Source organism: Miniopterus schreibersii, assembly GCF_964146895.1.
Source record: "Miniopterus schreibersii genome assembly, chromosome: 14".
Lineage (NCBI taxonomy): Eukaryota > Metazoa > Chordata > Mammalia > Chiroptera > Miniopteridae > Miniopterus > Miniopterus schreibersii.
The window spans coordinates 40,363,644-40,391,542 of NC_138114.1; the positions used below are offsets into that span (position 1 = coordinate 40,363,644).

General features: G+C 38.5%; 1 protein-coding gene across 1 annotated transcript; it reads right to left on the reverse strand.

The window, feature by feature from the left end:
- Window positions 1-2,775: 2,775 nt before the first annotated feature.
- OGA (O-GlcNAcase) lies at window positions 2,776-27,617 on the reverse strand. The gene is made up of 16 exons (XM_081157627.1): window positions 26,821-27,617; window positions 23,300-23,351; window positions 22,786-22,883; window positions 20,304-20,434; window positions 18,950-19,121; window positions 17,238-17,336; window positions 15,831-16,115; window positions 13,848-14,006; window positions 12,772-13,385; window positions 12,194-12,368; window positions 8,948-9,033; window positions 7,857-7,961; window positions 7,068-7,153; window positions 6,595-6,787; window positions 4,412-4,571; window positions 2,776-3,211 (listed from the first exon to the last, which is right to left on the reverse strand). The coding sequence occupies exons 1-16, from the start codon at window positions 27,017-27,019 to the stop codon at window positions 3,075-3,077; spliced, it is 2,751 nt and encodes a 916-aa protein (XP_081013753.1). The 5' UTR covers window positions 27,020-27,617; the 3' UTR covers window positions 2,776-3,074.
- Window positions 27,618-27,899: the final 282 nt, after the last annotated feature.

Sequence of the window (27,899 nt, forward strand, 5' to 3'; positions counted from 1 at the left end):
AACTCCGCCCCCGACACGTACAGAGCCGGGAACTCCGGCGGTTCCGGCCCCGCCTATTAAAGGGGACGCTCGCCCTAGAAAGAGGGACCGACATGCAGTGAGTCCAGGGCTTCTCCGCCCGGCCCAGCCCAGGAGCCTGCGGCCTCTGCTGAGACCTGTGGGTCGAGACCGCAGGGAGGAAGAAACATTACAGATGTATGCACTTGGGATTAATGGTCCCGTTCTTGCTCATTACAATAACCAAGGCTTTCTGAGGGCGGCTCCTACCTCCGTTTTCTCCAGCTCGTCACACCCTCTAGTGTCTCCCTCCCAACCCAGGGTAAACCTTCGTCAAAGGGAAACTAGATATAAAAATGGAAACCTTCCCAATTCCCCCAGCAAATGTGTTTCAGGAGAGCATTTTTCTTACAAAAGCAAAGGAAATGCGCTCAGATTTGCCTTTGCTCCAAGTGAGCCGAGGAGCCTGAAGTAACACTTTTGGCTCCGGGTATCTTGTACCCAAACCTCCACCCTCCTACTCCCGCTTCCTGCCCTGACCGACCTTGCGGCTTACAGTAGGTGGCCTGTCCTCATTAGCTTCAGACGCTAGCAGGACGCTGGCGCTGGCTGGCAGAGGACTAGCTCCTGCTCCTGGCAGACACAAGCTTTCTAGCTTGTACTTCCAAATCAGCCAAGCATATCCTTCCACCTTGGGGTCCTCTACTCGCCCCATCTTTCACCGTTTGACTAAGGAATCAGGCAAATCGTGTTCCTCGTCCTCTTTGATGGCAGAAACTCTCAAACGAGTTGCCCCAATTTGCACCCGTTATAACTGGCAAAAGGGTGGCTAGGCCAATAACCAGTCTACTTATCTTATGCCTTGCCTTGAGGAAAATCTGAAATATTTTATTGGAGATGGGAGTGGGAGAGGACTGCCTTCAAGAGCTAGTCCCTAACTTGGAACAGCTGAGAAGAGGAGGCCTATTTGCTTGTAGGTGAGGCAGGAAGGCCAGGAGAAAAGGTAGGAGGCAGAAATAGGAAGTAGATTTACACAGTACAACACACACATTCACTTCAAGTTTTATTTTGCCTCTTGCATGATCTTCAGATAATTTACAGTTCGTTTTCTACAGGAACTGAGCTGTGATCTAAACAATCAAGGAAATGTCATTCCAACCTTAATAAATATTCATAACCATAGATGGTAGCATAGCATTTTACAATCCTAGAGTGATGAATGTATAGGCCTGGATATCAGTTTCACAGTTAGCATCTGTGACCAGATGACCAGCCAAAGTTATTAAAAGCCAAGAAAAAGCCACAAGCAAATGCTAAAAACCGTAATTCCATAGGAGGATGACCCTGAAATCCTCCAGATAAAATGCCACAATTGTCCACTAGTGTAGAAAATGTATTTAAAGAGAAAACCAAGTGACACTAAGCCATTTAAAACAGTATCTTGTAGAGATATTCCTTTCACAACTCAGCCCTTGAAAATGCAAACATAGTCCAAGCTTTCCAACATACTATATCCTTATCAGAGGTTTCTGCCCTGAAAATGAGGTGGCCTCCTTCCTTCCCTCCCTTCACCTCACCCATTCAGTGCACACTCATGGGCCTTGGTTCAAAGTCACTAGTGGTACCCCTCTAGATACCACTCTTGAAGACTCTCAAAGCCCATCCTGATGGAATTCTATGAAGGAAAATGTTTCAAGTTTCCTTCTCCTTGCCCTTTCCCTCTCAGCTCAAAGTTAAACAGCTGATACAAAACTACAGGAAAGCTGATAATACCATTATGAATCTATGAAGTCAGCCAGTCATGATGAAAAAATGAATCCTGCAGAGATTACCTGCTAGCCTCATGCTCAGAACCCTTAAATACACCAAGTCTAAATTAAACTGCATAAAGCTTTCAGAATCCGTGGTTAAAAGAAAAAGTAATCATTAAGTCATTGATTAAAGTATGCTCATTCTTTGTCTATTTTAAAAATTCAATACAAACATGCAAGAATTAGACTCTGATTTAATAAAAACCAGTAGTAACAGGTCTTGAAATTAAAGGACAACTGATTTGAGGGCAAATGGGACCAATCAGTCCCTGAACCCTACTTGACAGATGTCAAACTAACATTACACATGCTGACCTGCATTAAGGTTAATTTCTATAAGTGACTGCACTTGCAACAGATTTGAGTCCTATGAAGTTAGGCTCTTGTACCCAAAAGTGGTTGTGGCCTAGCCCTAGGTGGGAGGCATTTCAAAAATAAAACTTCTAAAAGTTAAAAAAAAAACACCAAACAACCAAAGACAGAAGAAAAATTCACCTTCCACTGATTTACATTATTCAAAGTGCCATCCTGAATCACACCCTTTCATTTTCAAAATAAAAATAAAAAAATTACAAAAACAGTAAACACAAAGATAGGCAGATCACAGCTAGTTTATATACAAAAATTTTACAAGTTCATCATTTTTAGGCTTTTGCCACAAACAAGTGCACATTTGTCCCTACAAAGCACAACATGCCTGAACCAATCATCACTACAGGAGACAACTGGCCATGGCTTTACAAAAAGCAGGAAAACTGCCCCAAATTGAAATCATTTATTCAGCTGAAACTATGCCACAACCATCCCACTTGGAATTTTCACCCTGAAGCCTCTGAAACCCACTAAATCTTTCTCACCTCTGCCATGTCCCCAAAGAATGAGACATTTCATTCAATAAGCCAAGGAGGATGACAAATGATTTTGATTACTCTAAGGTGAGAAATGCAACCACACTGGATGCAGAAAACAGTGCTGACTACATTTATTGAAGACCCCCTTCCTATAAGCCATGTAAGAGGTCTTGACACCTAACACAAGACCCAAAAAGGAGGCCCACACCTCTAAGTCATATAGGATTTGCAGAAGTACTATCTTCCAACCAGTGAGTAGTCTCAAAGTATGATGAGTTTTACATAGTCGTCTTTGTTTCCAATCCCAATAGGCTGATCTGTGGCCACTCCGGAAGCTGAACTATATGAAGATCCCAACCACCACCCACCAGGTGAAATTAAGAGACTTTCCAACAGTTCGTAGTGCCAACAAATGTCACAGGCTCCGACCAAGTATAACCACATCCTTTGGAAATCCTTCCATTTTTGCAATTTCAAAACAGCCTAACTTGCTGTAAAATTCCAGAATTCTTTTATCATCTGGTCGCACTTCACAGAAAGCCCCCCGGGAGCCTAGGAATAAACAATCAAAATATGTTAATTAGCAGAGTTATGGATATAAATTATGACTAATCTTTAAATATATTTCAAAGAGTTAATCGTGGGAGTTTGTCTATAACAACCACTAAATTTCATGCCACAATTTTTTAAATTTGTATTAATATAAAATGAATATTAACATTTATCATTATTAAATACTGCAGTGATAACTATCTTAAATGATGGATATGTTAACTAGCTTGAATGTGGTTATTAGTTCACAATGGATTTCAAATCATCAAATTGTACACCTTAAATATATACAATTCTTAACTGTCAAATATACCTCAATTAAAAAATTCAACTGTGAGTGAAACTCTTCTCCAGAAAGAAAACTTTTTGGGGAAGAGGTTGTAAAAACCTCAAAGGAAAGGATACCTGTTTAATGTTTTATAAAGTACCTCTGAGGGGGGCTCAGAGAACATAACCTATTCCAGCATGTGTCATAAGCCAACATAACCAGAATGTGTTGTGTATTCTAAGACATACTTCATATATCCACCTGTGTGATTCAGTTCCAAGCACAACACTAAGAATTGTGCAGAGCTGTTTAAATTATCCCACAAAGGGACAACACTGACTCAAATGACATAAAAATGCAGTAAGTGCATTCTCATGTATCAACAACCCTCTAATGAGAGCTCAAAAAGCTGCCCACTTTTGTACTGCCGAGGGCTAAACAGTGTTTTACATCTGTAAAAGGTTGTTTAAAAAAGACTGCAACAGAAACCATATGTAGCCCTTCAAGCCTAGAATACTTACTATCTGGCCCTTCACAGAAAAAGTTTTCATACTAATGTAAAGCCAAGTACTTTTGAAGGTTGGGTTTAGATAAACTCAAAAAAACCGGCAACTCTGCATTCCTAAATGAAATTTCTCCCCAAGATTCATTTAATTTTCAACTATCATTTATGAGTCTCCTGGCAAAATAAATATAACCTCATGTGTTCACTTCTCATTAACTGAGGCTCAAAATAAGCATTCACAGTGCAAAAGAGAAGGATTTTTCAATTATCAATATTCATGCAATTCTTGCACAACTAATAATTCAGAAGCCATATCTTAAATGGTGGAGAAGGGAATATAAATTCACTATAATTCGCTTATCATCCTAAAGTATAGTCCTGTCCCCACCTAACCCAAACACCAACAACTCCACAAACATGTACTCACCATTAGCCTTCAGTGAAGACAGGAGGCAAGCCATCATGCTTTTGGCTACACTTGGGTCAGTTACTTTTTTGTGAATATCCATCTTTATCAAAGAAGGGAAGTTGGCAAGGAAAGTTTCTGGCAATACTTCCTGCTCTTCATGGAAACTCAACATTATTTTCTAAAAATTAGAATTTTCTAAAAATTAGAATCTCTTGACTTTCAGTAGTCACTTATTATATATCTATATCCCACCTACAGAATTCAGTAACAGGAAAGGAATATTCAATAACTCCTCCAGCCCTGCTGGCTTGGCTCAGTGGTTGTCAACTTATAAACCAGGAGGTCACGGCTGGATTCCTGGTCACAGCACATGCCCAGGTTGCAGGCTCGATCCCCAGTAGGGGGCGTGCAGGAGGCAGCTGATCAATGACTCTCATCATTGGTGTTTCTATCTCTCTCCCACTCCCTTCCTCTCTCTGAAATCAATTAAAAAAATAAAATAAAAGCCCTAGCCAGTTTTAGGATATGCTGGACTGGATCTCAGGACAGAAAGAGGACTTAAGTGGAAAAACTGCTTGAGTAAACAGTGAAATTTATAGTAATATACCAAAGTTGGTAGACTTGGACAAATGTAGAAAATGGGTGAGGGATGTACAAAACTCTCTGTATTATCTCTAACTTCTTTAAATTTAAAATTATTCAAAATAAAATTTTTAAAAGTTTGTATGGCTTACACAAAAAATCTGAATGTACTTACCACTGCTTAACTGTACACTTAAAAACGGTTAAGATAATAACTTTTATGTAATATATATTTTACGACTTTTTTTTTTAAATCCTCACCCAACGATATTTTTTTCCATTGCTTTTCAGAGAGTGGGGGAGAGAGAGAGAAACATCAATGTGAGAGAGACACATTGATTGGTTGCCTCCCGCACACACCCAGACCCAGACCCAGACCCAGGATCGAACCTGTGACCAGTATGTGCCCCTTAGCCAGAATCAAACCTAGGACCCTCAGTCCATGGGCTGACACTCTAACCACTGAGCCAAAACAGCCAGGGCTATTTACTACTTTTTAAAGAAAGTTTAACAGACACACTGGTCATTCTTTATATGTTCCTATGCTGAAAACTCTAATGGTCAGACATAGAAGAGCAAACACATCAACAGCTCAACCACCAGCAGGCTGCAGTCAATGTCAATGTAATCCCTTAGTGAGGCCACTCCAAACCAGCCTCTTATTACATAGCCATCTGGCTAGGGGCAGAAGGTAAAAAATAATAAAAAACTATAGAGGGAATGTGAGTACGCTAGAGTGGGGAGAAAGGTAGAGAATTTCAAAAAAGGGGAAGAGGAGCAAAGTAAGAGTACAAATATACATCTGAAAGTATTTATTAAACATAAAAATTATCCTTAAGCAGGAACTATTTTTAAAAATGCATATGCTGGCCCTGGCCAGGTAGCTAAATTGGTTAGAGAGTAATCTTAATACACCAAGGTTACAGGTTCGATCCCCGCTTAGGGCACATACAAGAACCAACCAATGAATGAATAAGTAGAACAACAAACCAATGTTTCTCTCTCTCTCAAATCAATTTTTTTAAAAAGTGATATTGTGTGAATAAAGCTAGTTGTGGGTGGATATTTAAGTAAAATAGCATTTTTTAAAAATTCATATGTGATGTATAAACCAAGATAATCATTAATTGACCAATGTGGGGCACAACGTATTTTTAGAGGAAAGATTCACTGAAGTTGGAACAGAAGTGCTCCCAGAGAAGCTCACACCTATTATTGTTTAATTACAATGAGAAAAGCATTACTGAGAAAGCCAACTTATCCTCCTGACAACCAAGCAAATGAGAAATTTTAATTACCTATATTTGCCCTGAGTACCCAGAGAAGAGACCATAACATGCTTAAGTCTGGTGCTTCAAAAGAGGGAGAAAAAAGGAAAGGTTCTTTGTCTATATTGTGTTTTTACTCAAGGAAGTATTACAACAATGCTTCCAAATCAAAAACTGTCCTAATACTGAGGCATGCTAAGAAAAAGCCCTAAGAATTATTTTTTTATAAGAAATTCAGAACACTGAGATTTTAAGATGTATCTGCTTAAAAAAAAAAAAAAAAAAGCTACTTTTTATTTTAATAAATACTTATTAAGTAAAAATTACTATAATTCTAAACCTGTGCATTACCTCCGCCTCGGAGAGTTCTTTGTCACCATTTGGCTTGGTATACTTCTCCTGCATGAAGGGAATCCAGGAAATTTTACACTTTTTAATGAAGGGGGTCACATCTACAGTGCCCAGGGCATAACCACATATGCCATCTTCATCTTCTAGGACAAAGCAATAATCCAGGCTGAGGGAAAGCAGCCCTCCTACTAACCTGCTCAGAAGAAAAGAGGCCAGAGTGAGTTTATAAGTTACTAACACAAAATGCAAACCTCAGTGATGTTAAGACCCAAAGCACTTGAATGACAGTCTATGGAAATTACACTTAGTGTACGAAGAAACTGGAAATACACACATATTAATAGTCAGATTTTATTAAAAGTGGAATTTCTAAAAAACTGCATTTCTAGTCATCATGTCCCCTCCACCTGATAAGCCTGGCTTTGAAATTTCTACTTCCCAAATCCAACAAATCCAAATACTTCATCACATACTTGTCTCCAATAAGATCAGGCTGACTTTGAAAAGGTAAACCCACTCCGTCATCATACATTTCTCTGCAAATCTTGTACACGGAAGCCTGAAAAATACAATCTAGTTAAGCAACACATCAAGAAAAATGGACAACAATGTGACTCATAAGTTAGACTGGACTTCTAGGGCAGGAAGTAACAAAATGTCTGGCCTGTCATAATTATCACCTTTGCTTTGTTAAATAAAGATTTACTCATTGAGTCATAGTTGTAAAACCAGTAGAAAGTAGCATGGTTATAGTAAACACTGAGAAGTGCTTTGCAGGGGATAGTTATAGGCAGTAAGTAGTGGATTCAAAATCCAGCAAACTATAAGACTGTCTCCGTTTTCTGGGATATGTTTTAAAGATGTCATTGTCTTTAAATAGGCTTGCTTTTCTCTGTAGCTGTCAATAATAGCCTGTAGGCATTTCCCAAATGAAAATTACAGAATACTAATACATTGGAGAAAATCAGCGAAGGACAACATATCATTTAGACACACTGACTGCTTAGTAATTTCAACTCTGAGTACATTTCTTCTGACTTTTTTTAAGGAAGGAATTAAAGAACTTAGCACAAGATGTTAAGAGTCTGAACTCCTTAGGTTCTTCCTTAAATATCCCCCCTGCCCATGGTCAATGTATAGTTAACTCCCTCTAAAGTTCATGTTTTAAGACAGAGCTGACTCTTTTAACCAGGGAGTTCAAAGGAAAAGTAGTAATGTGCAACATAACCACACACCAGGTTGGTAGGTAGACAGACAATTACCTCATCTTTAGGAAAATATGGTCTGATAGTATAAACTTTGGAGGTAGGAGTCAGTGGGGGTGGTTGAAAAAAGAGATCATTTGCCCCATCAATTGGCAGCAAACGCTGTGGGAGGAAAAAAGAAAGGAGATGAATTAGTGTTGGGAAGATATCCATTTCTTTACATGAGTGTGCACTGCAGATTACCAACTTAATATTAACTGGCTACTGCAGGCAGACCTAAAGACGAGGGCGTACTATGCTTTACTAATATAAACACCTCTTTGCTGGGGGAAGGGAGTGCTTCTGAATAGAAATTACCCAAACTGAGTTACATAGTTTTAGTGGCTTATTAATAAGGATTTAAATTTACAGTAAAAAAAATAATAAAATAAAAAATAAAATAAAAATCAATTCCAATTATGACAAATTTCTTTTTAAAAAAACACCAATTTTATATAGACCACCTTTCTACTAAAAGATGGCAGAACAGAATGTCAGAAGGAGAGGTTTGGTCTGAAGAGGGTTATCTGTCCAGGAGACGCTTTATCCCCAAAGCAATGCGCTTCAGTTTGCTGTGCGCAGCAGAGCACCTGTTGGGGGGAGAAAAGTAGAGCACCTGAAAAGTCCATGAACAAATTCTAATACCACAAATGCTTCATATTTTGTTCACAGTTTCATTAATAGATTGTTCTTTCAAGTGTAAGTTTTATTTATAAAATAACTCTGAAAGTATCCAAAAGCCCTTTCACCATTCACTTGCATAATTATTCATCTTTTTTGCTCATGGAGTTTCCACTGGCAGACAAGCATGCGCGCATTGTGCATTGCGGGCGCAGATTAAAATGCTGTGCGACCTGCAAAGAAACAATGTGAAGTGTATACCTAGAGCCGCTGCGCTTCGCAGGCGCGGGGGGGAATTGGCAGCATCTCCTTCAGAAATTACTGTGAAAGAGGAGGAAAATTTGATTTAAAATCCAGCTATGTGACTAAATTGAATTTGGGACTAGAAAGCCTTCGGCAGACCAATCCTTCCAGCCATCTGATGCGCAACATAAGATTTCTCATAAAACAAAGAAAATGTCAATTCAGTTGTGAATTCATATTGATACCTGGAACTCTCCTGCTAGACCACCTCTAAAGGCCCAGGGTTCTTGGTCTCCAATTAAGAACTGTGCTGAAGAATGACTACGACACCCTGTTGAGATCAGATCCAAGCGGAGAATGTTACGAGAAAGGGGATTTCCTGGGGTCTCAAACGTCCAACAAACTAACAAACACTTCGTGGAAATAGCTCTCTAACAAGAATAATCCAGGATTTCAGGACAAGGCTGTGATAATTTTTTTTAATTCATAATGGAATTTTAATACTGATGTCCCTTCCTCTGATTAATAATCACTGTTAAGAGTTCCATCCTTTCTTTAATTGTTGGAAGGAAAGCAAGTCTCAAATTTGTCTGGGTCAAGTTTATATATTGCCTAAAAACAGCTATAAAAATCAAGCCAGCTGCTTGCCATGTAGTGAAATTACAGTAACTACAAAGCGAAACGAATGAGACAGATAATGGGACATTTTATTATCACAGCCCATGAAGGAATTAAACCTGTCTGAAGTCACATTTTACATTTTGAGGAAGGGTACAGGAAAGGGAAAAGGGGAGAAAAAGGGTTAATCTTGTCAGAAGACTGAGGTCAACAGAATAAATAACAGAAATTGTTCACTAAGTTGACCAAAAACCACAATGAGAACAATATATTTTTTTCTAACAAGGACAATCCAAATTCAGACTGGGCTAGCAATAATATCAGCCTACAGAAACTGAGAACTAAGGAGAGCCAACTGATGCTCCTAATTTGTCCAGAGCTAAGACATACTTTTCTTAAAAGTATGAAAATACCTGGCTCCTGTGATTGACCATTATAACTTTGCAGTACACTGAACACATGCACGAAGTAGCAGGCTTTGAAGTCCAGAAGTCAGCATTAAGGTTCACCACTTAACCAACTTCATACGTAATAAAGGCAGGTAATGATAAGAGATAACTAAAGGCAAATATTTGGAGGCCAAATCAAAATCACCTGCCTAGTCTTCTGACAAGATAAGCAGCGCAATATAGTTCTTTTCCATTTGAAGACAGCATTCTACCTCCTGTTCAAGTTAACAGTCTCATCATCAGTACAAGGTATAGTGTGCTAGTCAGACAGTCCCAAAGCAAACCAAATTTTTTGTTGACAATTCAGGCCCATTAAGAGATCATATTCAGGTTTGTCATTTTGTAGGGGTAGGGGTACTTTAAAACATAGGTAATGTAATGTTTGTAAAATAAATATGAATAGGGTCAAAATTTAGGTTATGAAGAGAATCGGCCCCATTCCACAGCTCAGTGTAAATTTACACTGCAGGAAAAAACTATACCTCAAACTTTAAGATCAGCCAATTTCCCCTACCCCCCACTTTGAGACTACAACGTAACTAGCACTTCCAACTATTACAATAAAAAGCTGCATGTATGAAGAGCTGTGTAAATGAAAACATGGTTAATGCCTCAGTCGCTGCGCAAACGTGACTTCAGTTCATGTCTACTGTCCTTAAATCTACCTGAGCTACCTCACAGATAGAACCTTTCAATTTAAACTAATTAATCATGACGCGCTGTGAACATCTGCCGCTGTCCATCCAATAGTAGTAGACACTTGTGCTGAAGATTCTCCCATCTGTACACAATGGGGAAGAAGATAATAGAAGTCGTTAGTAACCAAAAGTACTGCATAGCCACATTCTTTAAAGGACTGAATGCCAGCTGGACTGGAGAGAGGAGGAAAACAAAGGGTTCTAATCAGCAAGTCCCTAAAGTTACTATAGAACCATAAAATACTCTCTTTGTCAAGAGCTTTTTCTTGAAAGCTATGCAAAGATGATTATTTAAAACTTCTAAGATGCTCTGACTTGAGATTGTACAACAGCTATCTATATAATTTGGGAAAGCTGCCCCATAATTGCACAGTACAGAGGTAAAGCCTGAGAGGAAACAACATAGTATCTATATAATCAAGAATTTAATTTTTAATAATTCTTGAATTAAAAGCCAAATATCAAATGTTTTAAGAGATACTTTCTCAAGCTCAATAATCCAGATTTCAAAGGGGAAATTTAAGATTTAAATCCCTATAAGGGTTCATTGTAACTCTCTGGCCAAAAGCCTGAAAGGCAATTGTCATCCAATAACCAACATATTGGTTTTTCCTGGGCCTAAGAGGAGACATCACAGAAAAGAGGTATCTCTTGGAGCCTTTTAACAAAAGGTCAAAATTCTCCCTTCTACCTATATGTATTTCCAAATTAACAATCAGAGACTACTCTTAGTTGTATCACAAGGAAACTATTATTTTTTTAATATTTAAGAACCCCAAGTATATAGGGAGAAAGTGAGAAATCTCATTGCTACTACTCCTTAGTTAATCTAAGCTCAGTGTCGCACACACCTACCTCACAATGAAGACCACGTGACCCACCATAGTATTTGTGACCCACCATAGTATTTGTGACCACTATGAAAACTATGACATATCAGTTAGCCTTGCTGCCTGCTGTGTGCTGTATTATAAAGTCCATTACATATTCCTTATAGCTGGACTGATAACCTGGAAATGAAATGAGGTCCCTGGAGAAACTTGGCCATGCTGGTGCTTTTTACCAAGTTTGAACATTTCCAAAAATAAAATTAACGATCACTATTTTCAAAGGAGACATACAGTTCATTTAATGAACAGGGAGTTTTTAGGGGACTATAATTTCCATCCCCTCCTAAAACCAATTACTTGGTAGAGAAATAAAGAAAAAGCCATGTGAAGTAATACTAAGTAGCACCAGAATAGCCTACCACTAAAGCTCGCATGCGCACAGGGCTGGGAGGATGGCTTCCTCTTGCCAGGCCCCTTAGGTCATTTCGGCAATTGTTCTGTTAAACAGCATTAATGTTATCAAGACACAGCAAGCAGCAGAGAGCTTACAGAGTCACAATTCATAGTGTCTCATCTCCAAATCAGACAAAAGTGGTATAAAGGGTTCCATCCAGGAAGCATTCAGTCAGAGCAAGTTAAAGTCAGTACTTTCTAACACATTTTCAAAATAATTATGCTGAATTAGCCCAAGGGAGAAAAATCAATGTGCTAGATGTATTTACTGAGACTTGCACCTGAAGTCTGCAACAATGTCTACACTTTTGAAAAAACTCTAGGGGAAGAATTTAAAGAGTTGGAAATTTGCAAAATTCCCTAAATGTTTTTCTCCCTGTGGGATAATCTTTTTTCTTTAAGAGACAATATATCTGAGAAGAGATTATTCCTGGTGCACCTACCTAACCACTGTACAAAAGACTTCACCATAGACATTATACTCTTGATATCCCAAACATAGGAGTACATGTCATAAAGGATTGTCCTGTTGGCACAATTGGAAAGCCGAGTGAACATTCCCATCACTAGTCCGCACATCTCTTCAAACTTGGCTGCTCGTGACCGCCATTCTTCAATCTATTGAGGATCAATAAAAAGACTCAAAAGTTGGCAAGCTTAACAAAATAATCTAAAACACAGAAAAACTAAGTTGTTTGCTATCAGGTGCCTACAGTTTACCCTAACCATTAAAGAATCACTGAGCTTAAACTCTTTAAGCAAGCAATAAAGTTTGCATCTTCCCAAACTGACAAATATTCTTAAAATAATCAATTTTGACTTTCCTTCATTCCTAACTATAAGGTCACACTATGGAACTGTATGTACCAGATCTGATAGAGTCCACACCCATTTTATAGAACATATTCTAAGATCTGGTCAACTTTCTGCCAGTTGCCAGTGCACTCATTTAATACCTCCTCCACATCATCAACATGGGATGCATCCAGGCTAGAGAAGCAGGTCAATCAAGCATACTCACTTTTTCCGAGTCTTTTCCTTTACAATTGACACTGACAACACTGCTATTTGCTCGAAGCCACTGGAATTCGCGTAACATCTGTGCTCCTTTGGGTCCATGCTCATAAGGTAGGTAGAATAGATCAGCAAGTAACTGCAAATCCTCCAGAGTCACTGGTTCTACAGTATACAAAGGCTTTTCATTTGGAGCTGGCACAAACTGCTCCTTATTTGTCTGTTCATCAGTCTGCATAGGGGCAACATCACTGATGCAATCTTCCTGCATAGACATCTCTGGGGATTTTGACTCAGCAATGCTCTCTTTATCAGTGTCCATTGGTTTCAATTCCTCTGCCATTTTAGCTTCTACAATTTCAGTTAATATTTGATTGTCATTTTTGTGGTCTGTTTCTTCTTGTTTTTCCACTACCATGTCCATGGGTTCCTCATCTGACTGTTTCTTTTCTTCTTCCTTGGTCAGAGCTGTAGGTTCACCACTCAGGGCTGCTCCCTGGCTCATAATGGGCTCCTGGTAAACCGTTGTAACTACAGTTGTGGCATTTAAAGAGGGTGCTGTAACTAGGGGAGTCCCATCAACTACACTTGCTTTAGCTCCACTGTGTGCAACCTGCCTACCTGCAAAAACAAATTGCCACAAAAATAATCAGAATTAGAAGCAGAACAAATTGGATCTAGAGACATGTTTTCTTATCATAGTTGTAATTGGAACCTCAATTTGAGCTTCCAAATAATATGAGCCCTGAGAAAAGTGCAATTTCTCTAAAATCACCAGGGAAGTGGGGAAAGAACAAACATGATAAACGTCCCTAAACATGTCAACACCTATTATCTTCTCTTTTGAAGAGCCACATTTAAAAACAGTTAAGTAACTATTTCAAAATAAATATTTTAAAAACAAATTAGCATTCCATAAAGATAAAAGCTATTCAAGACCAAAAGTAAGATTTTGAAAACCTTTTCTCTAGATCCTTAATCACTTTGCTTGGTGGGCCTATAGCAAGGCACATCACAAATGTTCTTTATTTTATGGCTCAACCACATGATCCAACCCCCTTACAAAGAATGGCCAAAACTCACTGCTGTATTGATGAGGTACTCCAAAATCCTGCAACCATTCTGTTAAAGCTAACTTTAGAGCCATCTGTGGACTATAAAGTACATCAGTTTCAATATCTTCATCGCTGCCTTCATTTTCTAACTTTATTTGAATTGATACAGTACTGTCTTCACTGTCAGCTGCAAAAAAAAGGAAAGAGCACAAAAACAGTTTTGATTACAAAAGCCTCCTGACAAGTGAGGGGGACAAATGCAAAACACTAGTTGTTACAGTACAACCAGAGAAGCAAAGAACAGGAACAAGAACAAACCTTAAACATGAAAATGCAAATGTGACCAAGGCCCTTCACTAAACAACTTCACCTAGAATAGTCATGTAAATACATTGCTAAATGTAAATTCCCCGTTGAAATAAAAAACACTAATTTTAGAATTACTGGAAAAGTCATTTGTAAATGTCTAGCAAGTACCAATTATTGGGACTGCAAGGTTAAAGGCACTACGTTTTTCATAAAGAAAACATTTCCTACCCTTCGGGGGCTTATAACTTAATAGGCAAATAATTATGAAAAAATAATGGGCAAATTAATAAATGCATTGGGAGGAAAGAGTAAAATCGATTAGAAAACCCACATGAGCACAGATAATAAACAAATAATAAAGCTCTGAACCAGGATAATGGTAGAAAAAATTAAGTCTGAACTCTGGCTTAGTATCCAAAACCCTCTCTTCTTAGCCGTCCTCCTTCTTCCCTGTACATGGCCCAGTATGGCCAATGTCTACTCTTCCTCAACATGCTTCATGCCCTGCCTTAAGAGACAGGAGCTAAGTGCCATGAATACAGAGGGAATGGAGATTATATCCCTAATTTTGTGTTTATTGGGGAAAGGGTAACAATGTTTGAGCTGTAAAGGGAGGCATTAATTCAATAAACAGAATTGGAAGTAGGGGTACAGAACTATATACCAAATATATGGTGATGGAAGATGATTTAACTGTGGGCACACAATGCAATGTACAGATCATGTATCATAGAAACGTACACTTGAAACCTGTATGATCATATTAACCAATGTCACCCCAATGAAAACACACACACACCTATATAACTACATATTACCTAGCATCACAATGTGACATTTCAATACCCGCAAATGAGCCAGAATTCAAATAACTTTGAATTTTCAGTGTCGTATTTTCACCTACAGCCCACCAACCCTTTAATGCCCAGCAAACTCTGATACTTTGACCCAGTTTAAATATCCCCTCCTGTATTTAAACTGTTTACCACCAAATTTGCTTATCAGAAATAATCACTCCCTCCCTCCTGTGTTCCTACAGCACTTTGTAGATAATTACCTCAGCACTTATCATATTATAGTACAGTTGCCTATATGCTTTATATAACACCAGACTATGTTTTTCAAAAGTAGGGAGTATTTTATTCTTTGCATCCTTAGTGCTGGGAAGATGCACTTGTCACACAATAGGTGTTTAAATGTTAATGAATAAACTAGCCAGCATTCTCTTACTTGGAAATCAATTAGGAATTTTTCATGAATAAATCAGTAAGCCAATGTTTAAAAAATGAAAATATGTTCCATAAATGTAAGCTGAATCTAAATGATATATGAAGTAACTCATATAAGAATATCTAGTCATCTAAAATATCCCATTTCATAAAAATCACCTGAAAACACAAACTGAATCAGAATTCTAGGACTAACATGAACATTAAAAGACTAGTCAGTCTAGTAGTCACATTTTAAAGGCTAAGTCACATTTTAAAAACAAAAAACTGAGGCCAAGAAGTTGTTATTAAGTAACTTGTCCAAAGCCACACGGCCCTTCTTCTATCATATATGTACACATTACATTCACAGGACTAAATAACACACCTTTAAAAAATCTCTTAAATTGTGACAACAAATGAACACTTACTTGCCAATGCCTCTAGTTAACCCAGCTCTTCTCCCAAGGTCAAGGGTTAAGTAGTCTACTTACTCATCACTACATCTTTTCTCACTCCATTCATGTTTGATTTGTACCAGGTGGCAAGGGTATGGATAGCAACATAGTTGGCCTCAAATTCGCAATTTGGGTTAGTCAGGACTCCTTTTAACCGCGGGATGAGTTCTGTGGATCTTCCTTTGTATGGGCCCAAAAACAGTCTCTTCTGATCATAATCATTAGCATGAATGTTATCCCATATTACCGGAGCTCTCTTAATAATCTTAGAAACCTCTTCAATGGACTCTACTGGAATTTCTTTAGAAACAACTTTGGGACCTAGAAATAATGGGACCACCTTTTGTTAAAAGACCCTCACACATAGTTCTTCAAAATATACTACATACAGATTTTATTCTATTTTCTTTGTTACACATATACTGTCTAACAATTTTTTTCTTTTCTTTTCTTTTAAATTGATTTGAGAGCCCGGCCGGGCGTGGCTCAGCGGCTGACCATCGACCTAGGATCCAGGAGATCAGGGTTCAACTCCCGGTGAGGGCACAAGCCCGGTTTGCGGGCTAGGCAGCCGATCAATGACTCTTTCATCATTGATGTTTCTATCTCTCTCTCTCCCCCTCCTTTCCTCTCTCTGAAATTAATGAAGATATGTTTTTAAATAAATAAATAAATAAATAAATAAATAAATAAATAAATAAATTTGAGAGAAACATCAATCTGTTGTTCCACTTATTTATGCATTCATTGGTTGCTCTTTGTATGTGCCGTGACCGGAGACCCACAACCTTGACATAGTGGGACAATGCTCTAACCAACTGAGCTACCTGGCCAGGGCTAACAATTTCACTTTTTAAAATAACACAGCAACATGTTTTTACTGTTTTATTCACCATCCTCCCACCCCCAATATTTCTTCAGATTTCTAGAAATAGAATTAGTCAAAAGGTATGAATATTTAAAGTTTGGGTAAGCTTCCTCAAATTGATGTCAATAAGCAACAAATTTTCATGTAAACAATTTCTTTTTCCATTATAATATAGTATATTCTTTATTAGACCCCTACTAACCTAAACTCTGGGAGGGTTTCTGACCTTAATTCTTAGAATGAAAGCTAATACAGCTTGTTGATTACTACCTGTCAATCTAGCATGACAGCTTTCATTTTATAAAACAAAATAGTCTCCTAGGGCTAGGATGAATACCCTTTAGCTCAGTTCCCTATAAATCTATTATTTATCAGTAAATGATATTTAGGTTCACTGGAAATCCTCAAAGATGTTTTTTATACTAAATGAAGAATGTATACTTTGTAAAAGAGAATTTTAATAATAGTTTTCTGGGTAAGGCTCAGTTTTTCAAAAGTATCCAATTAACCAGAACAACCAACTTCTCTAGGTCCTAGTTAATTAAAGTTTCACTGTATAAATCTTAAAGACTTACCTGTCCAAAGCACCTCAATTCCAGGTAGAAGCTTTTCACCCACAGTCCTTAAATAAGGAGACTGAGACACATTTGGATAACAGAAAGTGCCACAATATTCTGAAGGTAGGGGGGAACATAAGTAAAATAGTCAGGAGTGAAATGGTCATGAGTTTTTAAATGGGGGGGAAAATGTCTACCAATTCTAAATTATTTTCATCCAAATGATAAAAGGCTCCATGTCATGCCCCAAAGGAAGTAAACGCAAATGGGAAGTTCACTTAAGAATCAACTCATTAAGGGGGAAAAAAAGTCAATTCATAAAATCTGATATTCTTCCTCCAATAGTAGAGTACAGCTCAATCCTATGATCACTAAAGTTTACTAAAGAAATCATTTAAAATTTTAGCATTTTCTACATAATTCTGACTCATCTATATTTCTTGAGTTACAATCAGAGGCCAAATAGACTGAATTGATAATGTTGTAACAAAGAATGCAACATTATGTCCATGACTATTAGTACTCAACTGCAACTAAATTATCATTTATAGTGAATTAAGTAATTTCCAGTACAATCTTACTGAACATTATTTTAGTACTCATGTAACATCAGATCACCAAGATAAGGTTCATGACTCACAATACTCAAGACAGACATATACACAGTTAAATAAACTGTCTAAAATTTCTTAGAACTTATTTCTCTCTCTCTGAATAACAAGTCAATTCTTGGGAAATTTTCTTGTAAGCTGAATTCTGAGAGGCAACAAAAGACACTAAAGCATTTTCAATGGAAGGAACCAGGAAAGGAAGGAGGGGAGGAAAAGGGAAAAAAATTATTAATAGCTTTCTATGCTGACTTCTGAAAATAAGAGCCCAGTTGGGAATGGGAGGAGCAATAAAGGACACAGAGATGAAAAGGCAGAAAAAAGGAACAAGCAGGAGGCAATGAGAAATAACTAAGTTAAAAGCTATGTAAATTTGCTTTTTTCTAATTTTCATTTTGATACTAGAAATCCTGAAAATGTAATGTTCATATACACAGCACCCCCTAATCTGCTGGGGGATCTGTTTCAAGCCCCCAGTGGTTGCCTAAAACCTCAGATGGTACCAAACCCTATATACACTATGTTTTTTCCTATGATAAAGTTTAATTTATAAATTAGGCACAGTAAGAGATTAACAACTAATAAAATAGATTAAAATAATATATTGTAATACATGTGAATGTGGTCTCTCAAAATACCTTATTGTACTGGACTCACCATTCCCTTAAAGGAAGGACTTTACAGCTCCTCTTTGGCATATGTGAACTGCCAGCATCGCTACCCTTGCGCTTTGGGGCCATTAATAAGTAAAATAAGGAAAACCTGACCATAAGCACTGCAATACCTCCACAGTCAACTAAGTGACTAGCAGGTGGGTAACATACAGTATTTTCTAACTGTGGTTGCCCATGAGTAACTGAAACCGCAGAAATCGAAAACAGGGGTAAGGAGGGACTACTGTACTTCCAGTACTAAAAACACATAAAATCTTTTGCCTATTCAGTTGTCACCTAGTAGGCAGCCTAAAATTTCTCCAGTTTAAGACCTTGAGAAATATCTTCCAGAAAAAGAATTCCTATCTTTATACACCCAAGGGAGAGGGGATAGCACAATAAAGCCCAAACCTGGTCCTTTGAAAGTTATATATTTTGAGACTAAATATAAAGCTATTAGATACAATACCTGTGGGACAGAAGAGGAAAGTTTCTGGCTCTCCTAGGTACTGATAAATTTCATTTGTGATGGAGACCTGGGCATGAGCAAAAGAACTGAATACCTCTTTGTCTGCCGCACACATATTATGGTCAATATCATCAAAAAGCAAGGCAAATGACCTGCACCCAAACTGAGAAACCTAGGAAAAGAAAACAACAAGAGGTCTTACCAGCTCATCTTAGAGTAAACAAGATTCCAAAAATTAAAGTATATACTTAATAGTTCTATTTTTAAAAGTCAAATATTTTCCTTAGTAAAATGTTCAAAGCCAAACCTATTACTTTTACATTTTCTATGTTAAACAGCTAGACAGGAGACCCATTTTTTTCATTTGGATTTGAATGCAATATGCCAATATGCTCCAACAAAGCTTCTACTATGCGGCCTATCTACCACCTTAGCTGCTAATTATAAAAGAACAAACTGTCAGAAAAATACGAAAACATGATAAGTAAATTCAACACATGAAAAACTCAGGCCTGGTCTAGTCCCGAAAGACACACTGATTCTAATAAATCTCTTTGCACATAAGCTTTAACTAGGCCCTGAATCAGAAAGACCACCACAGTAGAATCTGATCAAATAGGGAAATAACATCTTAAAAGCTTATTCATATAAATTTAACTACCTTAAATTTTTGACAGCCATTTTAATGCCACAAATAACATAAACCTCTGCCTAAACAATATATTTATATATATATTTATATATCAGCAAACATGTATTTGCAAACTTACTTTACGAAAAAAGTTGTGCAAATTTTATGTTATGTAGAATTTATACTTCAATCTGGTTCACCAACAGCTTACATGTTCACCTAGTCTATTTTTCTTCTCATCTTGGGAAACTAATCATTTGCAGACTGAATTACATCTCTTGTCCATATAACCGAGGGAACTGATATGTAACAGGTAAAACCCTCTGTTTCTGTAATCAGTCACAAATTCAGTCAAGCGTCCAGTAGTATACAGTTTCTCAAAAGTGGTTCTGGACCACTTATCACAGAATCACCTATACTCTGATAACTCCCCATCCCAAATCAGTATAAGAATCTCTGGGAATGGAGACTATTAGCATTCTTTTAAGCATCATTTGTAAGCATTCTTTTAAGGAGGTTCTCATGCAAAATCAAGTTTGAGAAGCACAGATACTTCCAGTAAACTTTAGAAAATGCCCCTCTATCAAAAGCATTAAAGTAAAAAATCTGTACAGAAACAAAAAGAATGAATTTGATTTCCTTTTACCATCATAAAAGTAACTCAGAAAACTTAGTTTCAGGTATTGATTCAGGAAAAAATAATGAAAAAGTTAAGAAAGTTACCTGGTCCAGTTTGCGTTTCAATGTAGAAACTTCCTTGGGATTAGAAAAGGTAATATCCAGTCCAGGTGAGATAGCATAGATGAACTCAATCTCATATTCCCGTGCAGCAGAGATGAGAGTCATAAGTTGTTCTAAAGAACAGAGTCCATGTTTTTAGAATGCAGCAGAGAAAATTAAAAGAACCTCACCTTTCAATTGAAGAGTTCACTTTCTCCAATTTACAATGAGTCAAGAAAGGAAGTCCCTTAATTTCACAAAATTGTCATGTTCAATGAGACAATAAAAAGAAAAATGTTTTCTTAAAAACCAGGGCTGAGTAATGGCTTTAACAATCTTGACCCCTCATCTTTTTAACTACAGGCAAAATATTCATTACAGATTTTAAGTTTTTAAAACATGATACAGTTTCCTAAATTGAAACATTATTCCATAACACAGGATTTATCTTTAAATAAGTTTCAGTGGTATCTCAAAATATATTTTGATTATGGATCACATTAAAGTTCATTACCAGCATCTCCAGAAAACAATTAAGTTGAAGACACTTATATAAAGTAGTAAACAACATTCAATGGAGATGGGATTAAGTTTTAATTGCTTCTTCATAATTTAAGGAAACTTTCTGTCTTCAGTGCCTTGGCTGGGCTCTGCAACCAAACATCTTGTTAGCTACATGTGTATATCATTTAATTCCAAGTATGAAAATGTTTCCCCATTCACTCAAGTCCCTCCATAAAAGCACAATTTGTCTAATTTACAAGGAGGTTCTGTGATGTACTACTTTACAAATCTTATATAACTAACTCAACATAAGAACACAAGGAACCCCACGGTCTGGGAAAACAAATTTGCCAAGGATGTATCTGATAAGGGGCTAATTTCCAAAGTGTACAAAGAAATCATATTACTCAGCAAGAGGAAGACAACCCAATTAAGAAATGGGCAAAGGACCTGAACAGACACTTCTCCGAAGAGGACATACAGATGGCCAAGAGACATATGAGAAAATGCTCAACGTCGCTAATCATGAGATGCAAATTAAAACCACAAAATGAGGTATCACTTCACACCTGTAAGAATGGCACCATCAACAAATCAAGAAATGACTTGCGCTGGCGAGGGTGTGGAGAAAGAGGAACCCGAGTACACTGCTGGTGGGAATGCAGACTGGGGCAGCCACTATGGAAAACAGTATGGAGGTTCCTCAAAAAATTAAAAATGGAGCTGCCTTTTAACCCAGTGATCCCACTTCTAGGAATATATCCTAAGAATCCTGAAACACTAATCAGAAAGAATATATGTATCCCTATGTTCATAGCAGTGCAGTTTACAATAGCTAAGATCTGGAAACAGCCCAAGTGCCCATCAGTAGATGAGTAGATAAAAAAGCTGTGGGACATTTACACCATGGAATACTACGCAGTTGTAAAGAAGGTTCTTGTACCCTTTGGGACAGTATGGAGGGACCTGGAGAAAATTATGTTAAGTGAAATAAGCCAGGCAGAGAAAGACAACTATCATATGATCTCACTTATATGTGGAATCTAAAGAACTAAATAAACTGATGAACAGAATAGATTCAATGACATGGAAGCATAGATCAGACTGACGAATGTCAGAGGGAGGGAGGGAGGGAGGAGGGCAGGTGGGTGGAGGGGGAGATTAACCAAAGAATTTATATGCATATGTGCACAACCCAAGGACATGGGGAATGGTGTGGAGAGGGATGGGGAAGGGGAGTGGGACAGGGTGGAATGGAGTCATTGGGGAGATAAAGGGACATTTGTAATATTTTAAATTAAAAAAAAATTAATTAATGAAAATTAAAATTTAAAAAAACCCAACAACATAAGAACAAATATACAACAAGGATAGTTTGAGATTGCTTTTCACTTCAGTACAGGACTGGACTCAGGTAAGGTCTTTATTTTAAATAAAGACAAGACTAGTAATAGTAATCAAGTGGTCAAGACCAAAATATACTTGAGCCTAAAGCAGAAGGATCAATAATACTGACCCTGTCTTTATTTTAAAATTGTGATATTTTGCTTATGGATTATTATTATTTTTTTTTGCATTAACTTTAGTTTTTAAAAATTGCATAAAGTATTATTTATCCTGATTTTTTTAAGTCCCATAAAATTTGCACTCAAGGTGGGTGCCTCATTTGCCTGGCCCTAGGCCTAGCCCTGCTTCAGCACCTCTTTCATCCAGTGTCCCACTACTTAGACCACCGGTAGAAGTTAAAATGTACAATTTATCACCACAAAACACATTGAATCAGACTAGCATTAGCCATGAATCACACCATGGCTAGTCACTATTAGCACTTACCCTTTCAATCTGCACTAACTCATGTAGTTACCAGAAGAAGAAAAGGATACTACCTACAAAGTACTTAAAATTCTTGTACCACTATATCAAAAATACAGCTGTTTTCTTCACATATTCTGAATTTATGGATTAAAAAGAAAAAGATTACCAGCTTCCTCCACTGAATACATCTCTCGCCAAAACATCCTATGTTTGTAGTCATCTTTCGGGGCATACAAGTATGTATTTAATTCCCATTTCTGGAGCCTTAAAAGAAAAGAAATTTACATTATGTATAAACAGGCAACATGCATAGACTGTAAATCTCTTTTTCACTTTTCTTGAAGCATCTTCATCTCTTAAAAAGCTAATAATATTCTGGAGAAGTAGCTTTTAACCTTTTTGTAATCCAGGGAAACTGCAAAAAATACTACAATGAATGTCAGCATATTAAACAGTCTTAACTAAAAATGCAACACCTCTGGGTGAGGCAGGTAAAGCCCAAAATCTATTCAGCTTCCCCAGGGAAGTTTGAAAAACAATGGCCTAAGTTTAGAAGAGGTAAAAGACCAATTTCTGCAACTGAGAAATCATCAAATTGCACCTGACCTATTGTTAGTAGTTCTTCAAACAAAAGGAAATGTCAATGATTTAAGACTCTCCATCATAAAATAAAAGTTTACCTTCTAAAGAGTTCTTTTCTCTGTTCCATAACCCAAGGTCTTCCATAAAATCCTAGATTCAAAGTAAGAATGAAATTATTTTCAAGTTTCAAAATGTGTTAAACTGTTTGAGAAAAGCAGGTTATAAAACATAAATACAATCCCATTTTGTAAAAAATGTGTACAATTATACCAAAATCTGAAGGGTATTTAGTAAGTAAAACATTAAGGTGTCTTTGGGTGGTGATATTATAGGGGGATTTTTATTCCCTTTTTGCTTAGGTAAATTTTCCGATTTTTCTACTATGAACACATTACTCATAAAGTTATTTAAAAACAGCTAATCAGCCCTGGCTGGTGTGGCTCAGTTGGCTGGTGGTCATCCTCAGCACCGAAAAGGTTCCCAGTCGGATTTCCCATAAGGGCACATGCCCAGGTTGTGGGCTTGATCCCCAGTAGAGGGAGAGCATGAAGCAGCCATTCGATGTTTCACTCTCATACTCTCACATCGATGTTTCTCTCTCTCCCTCTCCCCTCCTCTCTCTAAAAATCAATTATAAAAATATTTTTTAAAAACAACATAAAAACAGCTAAACATTGTCTTTTCCCTGCCAGAAAAAGACCAAATATAATTAAATCTAACTTTTAAAAAGATTATCCCAATCTTACAATGGGGGAAGGGGAGGCAAAGTAATCCAAAACTGCTACTAATAACAATTACTACCCAGGAGGGGACTTAAATTGCTCTTAAAGGAGGGAGGGGAGATAAGTAAGGTGGGGGGGGGGGGGAATCAAGAACAGAACTAGAAAAGAATCTGACTGACCTAATTTTATAATCACATTTTTTAAAAGTTCCTAATATAATAAAAGGAACCCAAAAACACCTTAAACTACACTCGCAACAAATTCAACAATGGAACTATCCCAAACAGGAAGCTCTCAAGCAATCTCAACTCCAGAGCAAAGGTTTGAACAACTGAATATTCAAGAACATTACCTTGCTGCAGAGTCCCCGGTGAGGGGCAAAGCCCTAGTCATGCACACTGCAGGAAGCAAACCTGCAGACTGAGGGCTTAAGTAGTAGTGTAAGCACCAACGTGGTATTGGAGCTCATTGTTGTGCTAATCACACTTTACAGCTTGCCTAACCTTTATTTTCCACTTCTCTAATTTATCCTCAAGAGATAAGGACAACCTCTCAGAAGTACCATGAAGATGGTTAAAATTGCATTTTGAATACAAAATGATCTACACACACATACACACAGTCTACCTACTGAGAGACTAACTTAAAAACTGAAATTTCTGAAAGGTATTAAATTCCAATATCTAGACAAAACGGTTACTCTGCACCACAATGACAGAACAACAACAACAAAATCATTACATACCAATGTATGGAAACTGTAGCATTTTCAATCTTGACAATTCAATGATACCCTCTTACAGGTGATCACCCACTTAAGGTGACCTTGCCTAAAACAGTAGGTAAATTTTAAACAAGTCTTCATAGCTTTCCTAGAACACTTAGTATTATCATTTTTCTCTTAAAGGAGCAGGCATTAAACATTCCTTTGGAGTTTCTTCAATATAAAAAAGAATCATTTTCAGAAACCCTAACTTTGCTCTTTTAGTCAGGTTGGTTTTGGTTAATTGGCACCAGAAAGAGGAAGCGGTGCTATTACACGGGCGTTAAAAACAACAAAAGTTTTCGAGGGAAAGCAAACAGAAAAGGAATCCTGGCAATATCTACAGTATTTCTATCTCACTCATCTTAAAAATGGGGCAAACAAGTACAAAAAAAGAGAAAAAAATCACATAAGAGACAAGACAACTCTATTCTCTAAGTAGAGCAGTTCACTTTCAATACCATTCTGAAGAACAAACCAACTTATTCAAACTATAACAAGCTTTTGTCCATAATTACTGAAGGCAAGTTTCCTTTGGCTCACTCTAGTCTAAGATTTCTGTATCCCCCCCAGCACTCCTTTCCCACCCTCCACTTCAAGATCTCTGATGACAAAATACAGATTCTTCTTCTAGAATCTCCCTGTAATATATCAACAGATAAGTCACACAAAGCAACCATGTTTTTGTAAATTCTAACTCCAAATACAAAAGTAGTTTTCCAGTCTGTCTTTCCCCAAATTCTGCAAGTTAATTTTGCTGAACTGTTTCACTCCTTACTGAAAATTAGTGTTCTCCCCTACAATTTAACTACCTAAAATACAATAACCATCACCCATCAAATGAATACACTATGCCAGCAATTTTCAACCACTGTGCCACAAGAATTTTTAAAACATGCCAACACCTATTTAGTCAGGGGCACTGACCTCTTTTCCCTTAGATTGTCAAATTAAAAAATGACAACAGCACAATGGGAGGGAAAAAGAGACATCTGTAATACTTTAAACAATAAAGATAAATTTAAAAAAAAAAAAAAAAATGACAGCCAACACAACAATAGCCATCCGGTGTGAATGAACCAAAATTATACCCATTTTTTGGTCAGATTAGCAAAAAATTTTTTTTTGGTGTGCCTTAGAATATCAGCTGAAAATCGCTGCTCTATACTGGTAACACTGATACTAAGAGGGCAAACGTTCTTTCCTTTCCATACCTTTTTGGTTTTTTATAAAGACTAATTTTTACACACTTTAAAGCAGACAGCCAGGAAACCCTGGGTTAACCAAATTACTTCAGAAAACGCAAATACTTTTGTATATGCTGTACTCGGGGTAACAGTAACAATGTAACTAATTAATGCTTCCACAGACTATACGGCCCATTATATTAATAAATTGTGATACAATGTTCCGGTCATTTCCCCCAACTACCGAAAAAAATCCATCATTCCTTTTCAATGGAAATGGGAAGGGAAGTCTCGAGATGGACCTTTTTAAACCTCCTCTGCAGTCACTAAATTAAAATTCCGTATCTCAGAGAGTAAAGTCAAAGCTTCTTCCCTCAGGGGCAAAGCACAGTAGCAGGCAAAGCGCAACTTTCTAGGCTGCAAATGAATCTGGGGGGGGAGGGGCAGCAAAAAAAATTCTAAGCTAAGAGGAAATAGTAAAACTATAGGCCTACTGTGCTCCTCACTCGAGGAGTAAAACAAGCATATTTGTTTGGGTTATTTTTTCCCAAAGAGTGGCGACAGCACCGCTATACACATTTTCCCACTTGAACACAGACCACCCTGGGGAACACCATCCCAAGGCACAAGCCCGAATGCAAAGCTCGAGCCAAGCTCTGGGCTCCGTACCGACGCCTCCGCGGCCGAACGCCTGGCTCGCGGCCCAAGGCGGGTGGGGTCAGGCTTAATTGCCAGAGGGGAATTCGACGCCATTTAAGAACTAGAGGGAAGCCTTGCCCACCTTCTCGCCTCTCCTCGCCTCAGCAGGTCAAATTTCAAACCCCAGAGCGTACACCCTTTTAGAGCCGCCCCCGCACCGCCGCCACCCCCTCAGGAGGATGGAACCTGTTAGTACAGGGGCGAAGGGGAGGGAGGACGCTCTAGCCCAGCCCGCGCAGAACGCTCACCTTCCACCACGCCACACAGGAACCTCCGAGCCCCTCCAGCCGCGCCCGACACCGCTGCTCCCCCGGCTCCGGTTGGGTTGTCTTCTCCGGGGGCGGGAGTTGCCGGTGGCTCCAACGATGCCCCCGCGGAGGTGGCAGGGTTGGCATTGAGTTCGTTCTCCCGCTCCTCCAGCGCCGCCTGGCTCTCCTTCTGCACCATCCTCCTACCCCCGACCGCCGCCACCTCTACGGGTCCTCCTCGGCCTCCGTCTGTTGGGCCACCGGCCCAGAGCCCTGGAGAGGGCCTCGGCTCCAAGTGCTCGCCTCTCCTGCTTCTGCCCTTCCCCCCTCTGCCCTTCCCCCTCCCACTCCGCAGGGACCCGAATGCCCGGATGAGAAGGGCGGCGGCACCGGAGCGAGCCCTTTGTCAGCTGCAGCTTCAGCCTAAGCTGGGGAGCTGGAAGCCTAAACCGAGAGCGAAGCTGCACCTCTCGTTCCCTGGAGGCAGATGGCAAAAGCTGCTTTTCTAGTTCTCAGCCTCTGTTGCTTTCCCTGTAATTTTAGTTCTTCCGCTGTTTCCCCCCAAAACCCCAAGATCTCTTCTGCCGCTGCCTCTACCACCAGCTTCCTGTTTATCCGCACTGCGCCTGCGCTGGAGACCGGCTCAGACCGGTCCCCTTAGCCCGGCTCCCCCTCCTTATGTAGGGCCAGCCTATTGAGCTTCATTCGGTAGGGAGAAGTGGAACAGAGGAGACGCGAAAAGCGGAAGGTAATGAAAGCGGTAGGATGTACCATTTTTGTTCGCCACCCTCCAGAACGAGCCAGGCGCCTTGGGACGGACCATTACCCCACCCAAAGAAAGGGAGTGTGGGAGGAGGCTGCAGTCGATTGGGGCAATTCGGATCAGGGAAAAAAGAGGTGTTTACTCTCTCAGTGCGCAGGCGCGGAAACGAAGCCTCTAGTTCTTAAAGACGTAGGAAGGAACTGACCTATTTCTATTGAGATTCTTCTAATAGTTGGCTCATTACGACGGCCTGACTCAGGCTCCGTTCTGTAAAGACAAAACTCCAAGGAGCTCAGCTAACCCCTGTATCTTGAAT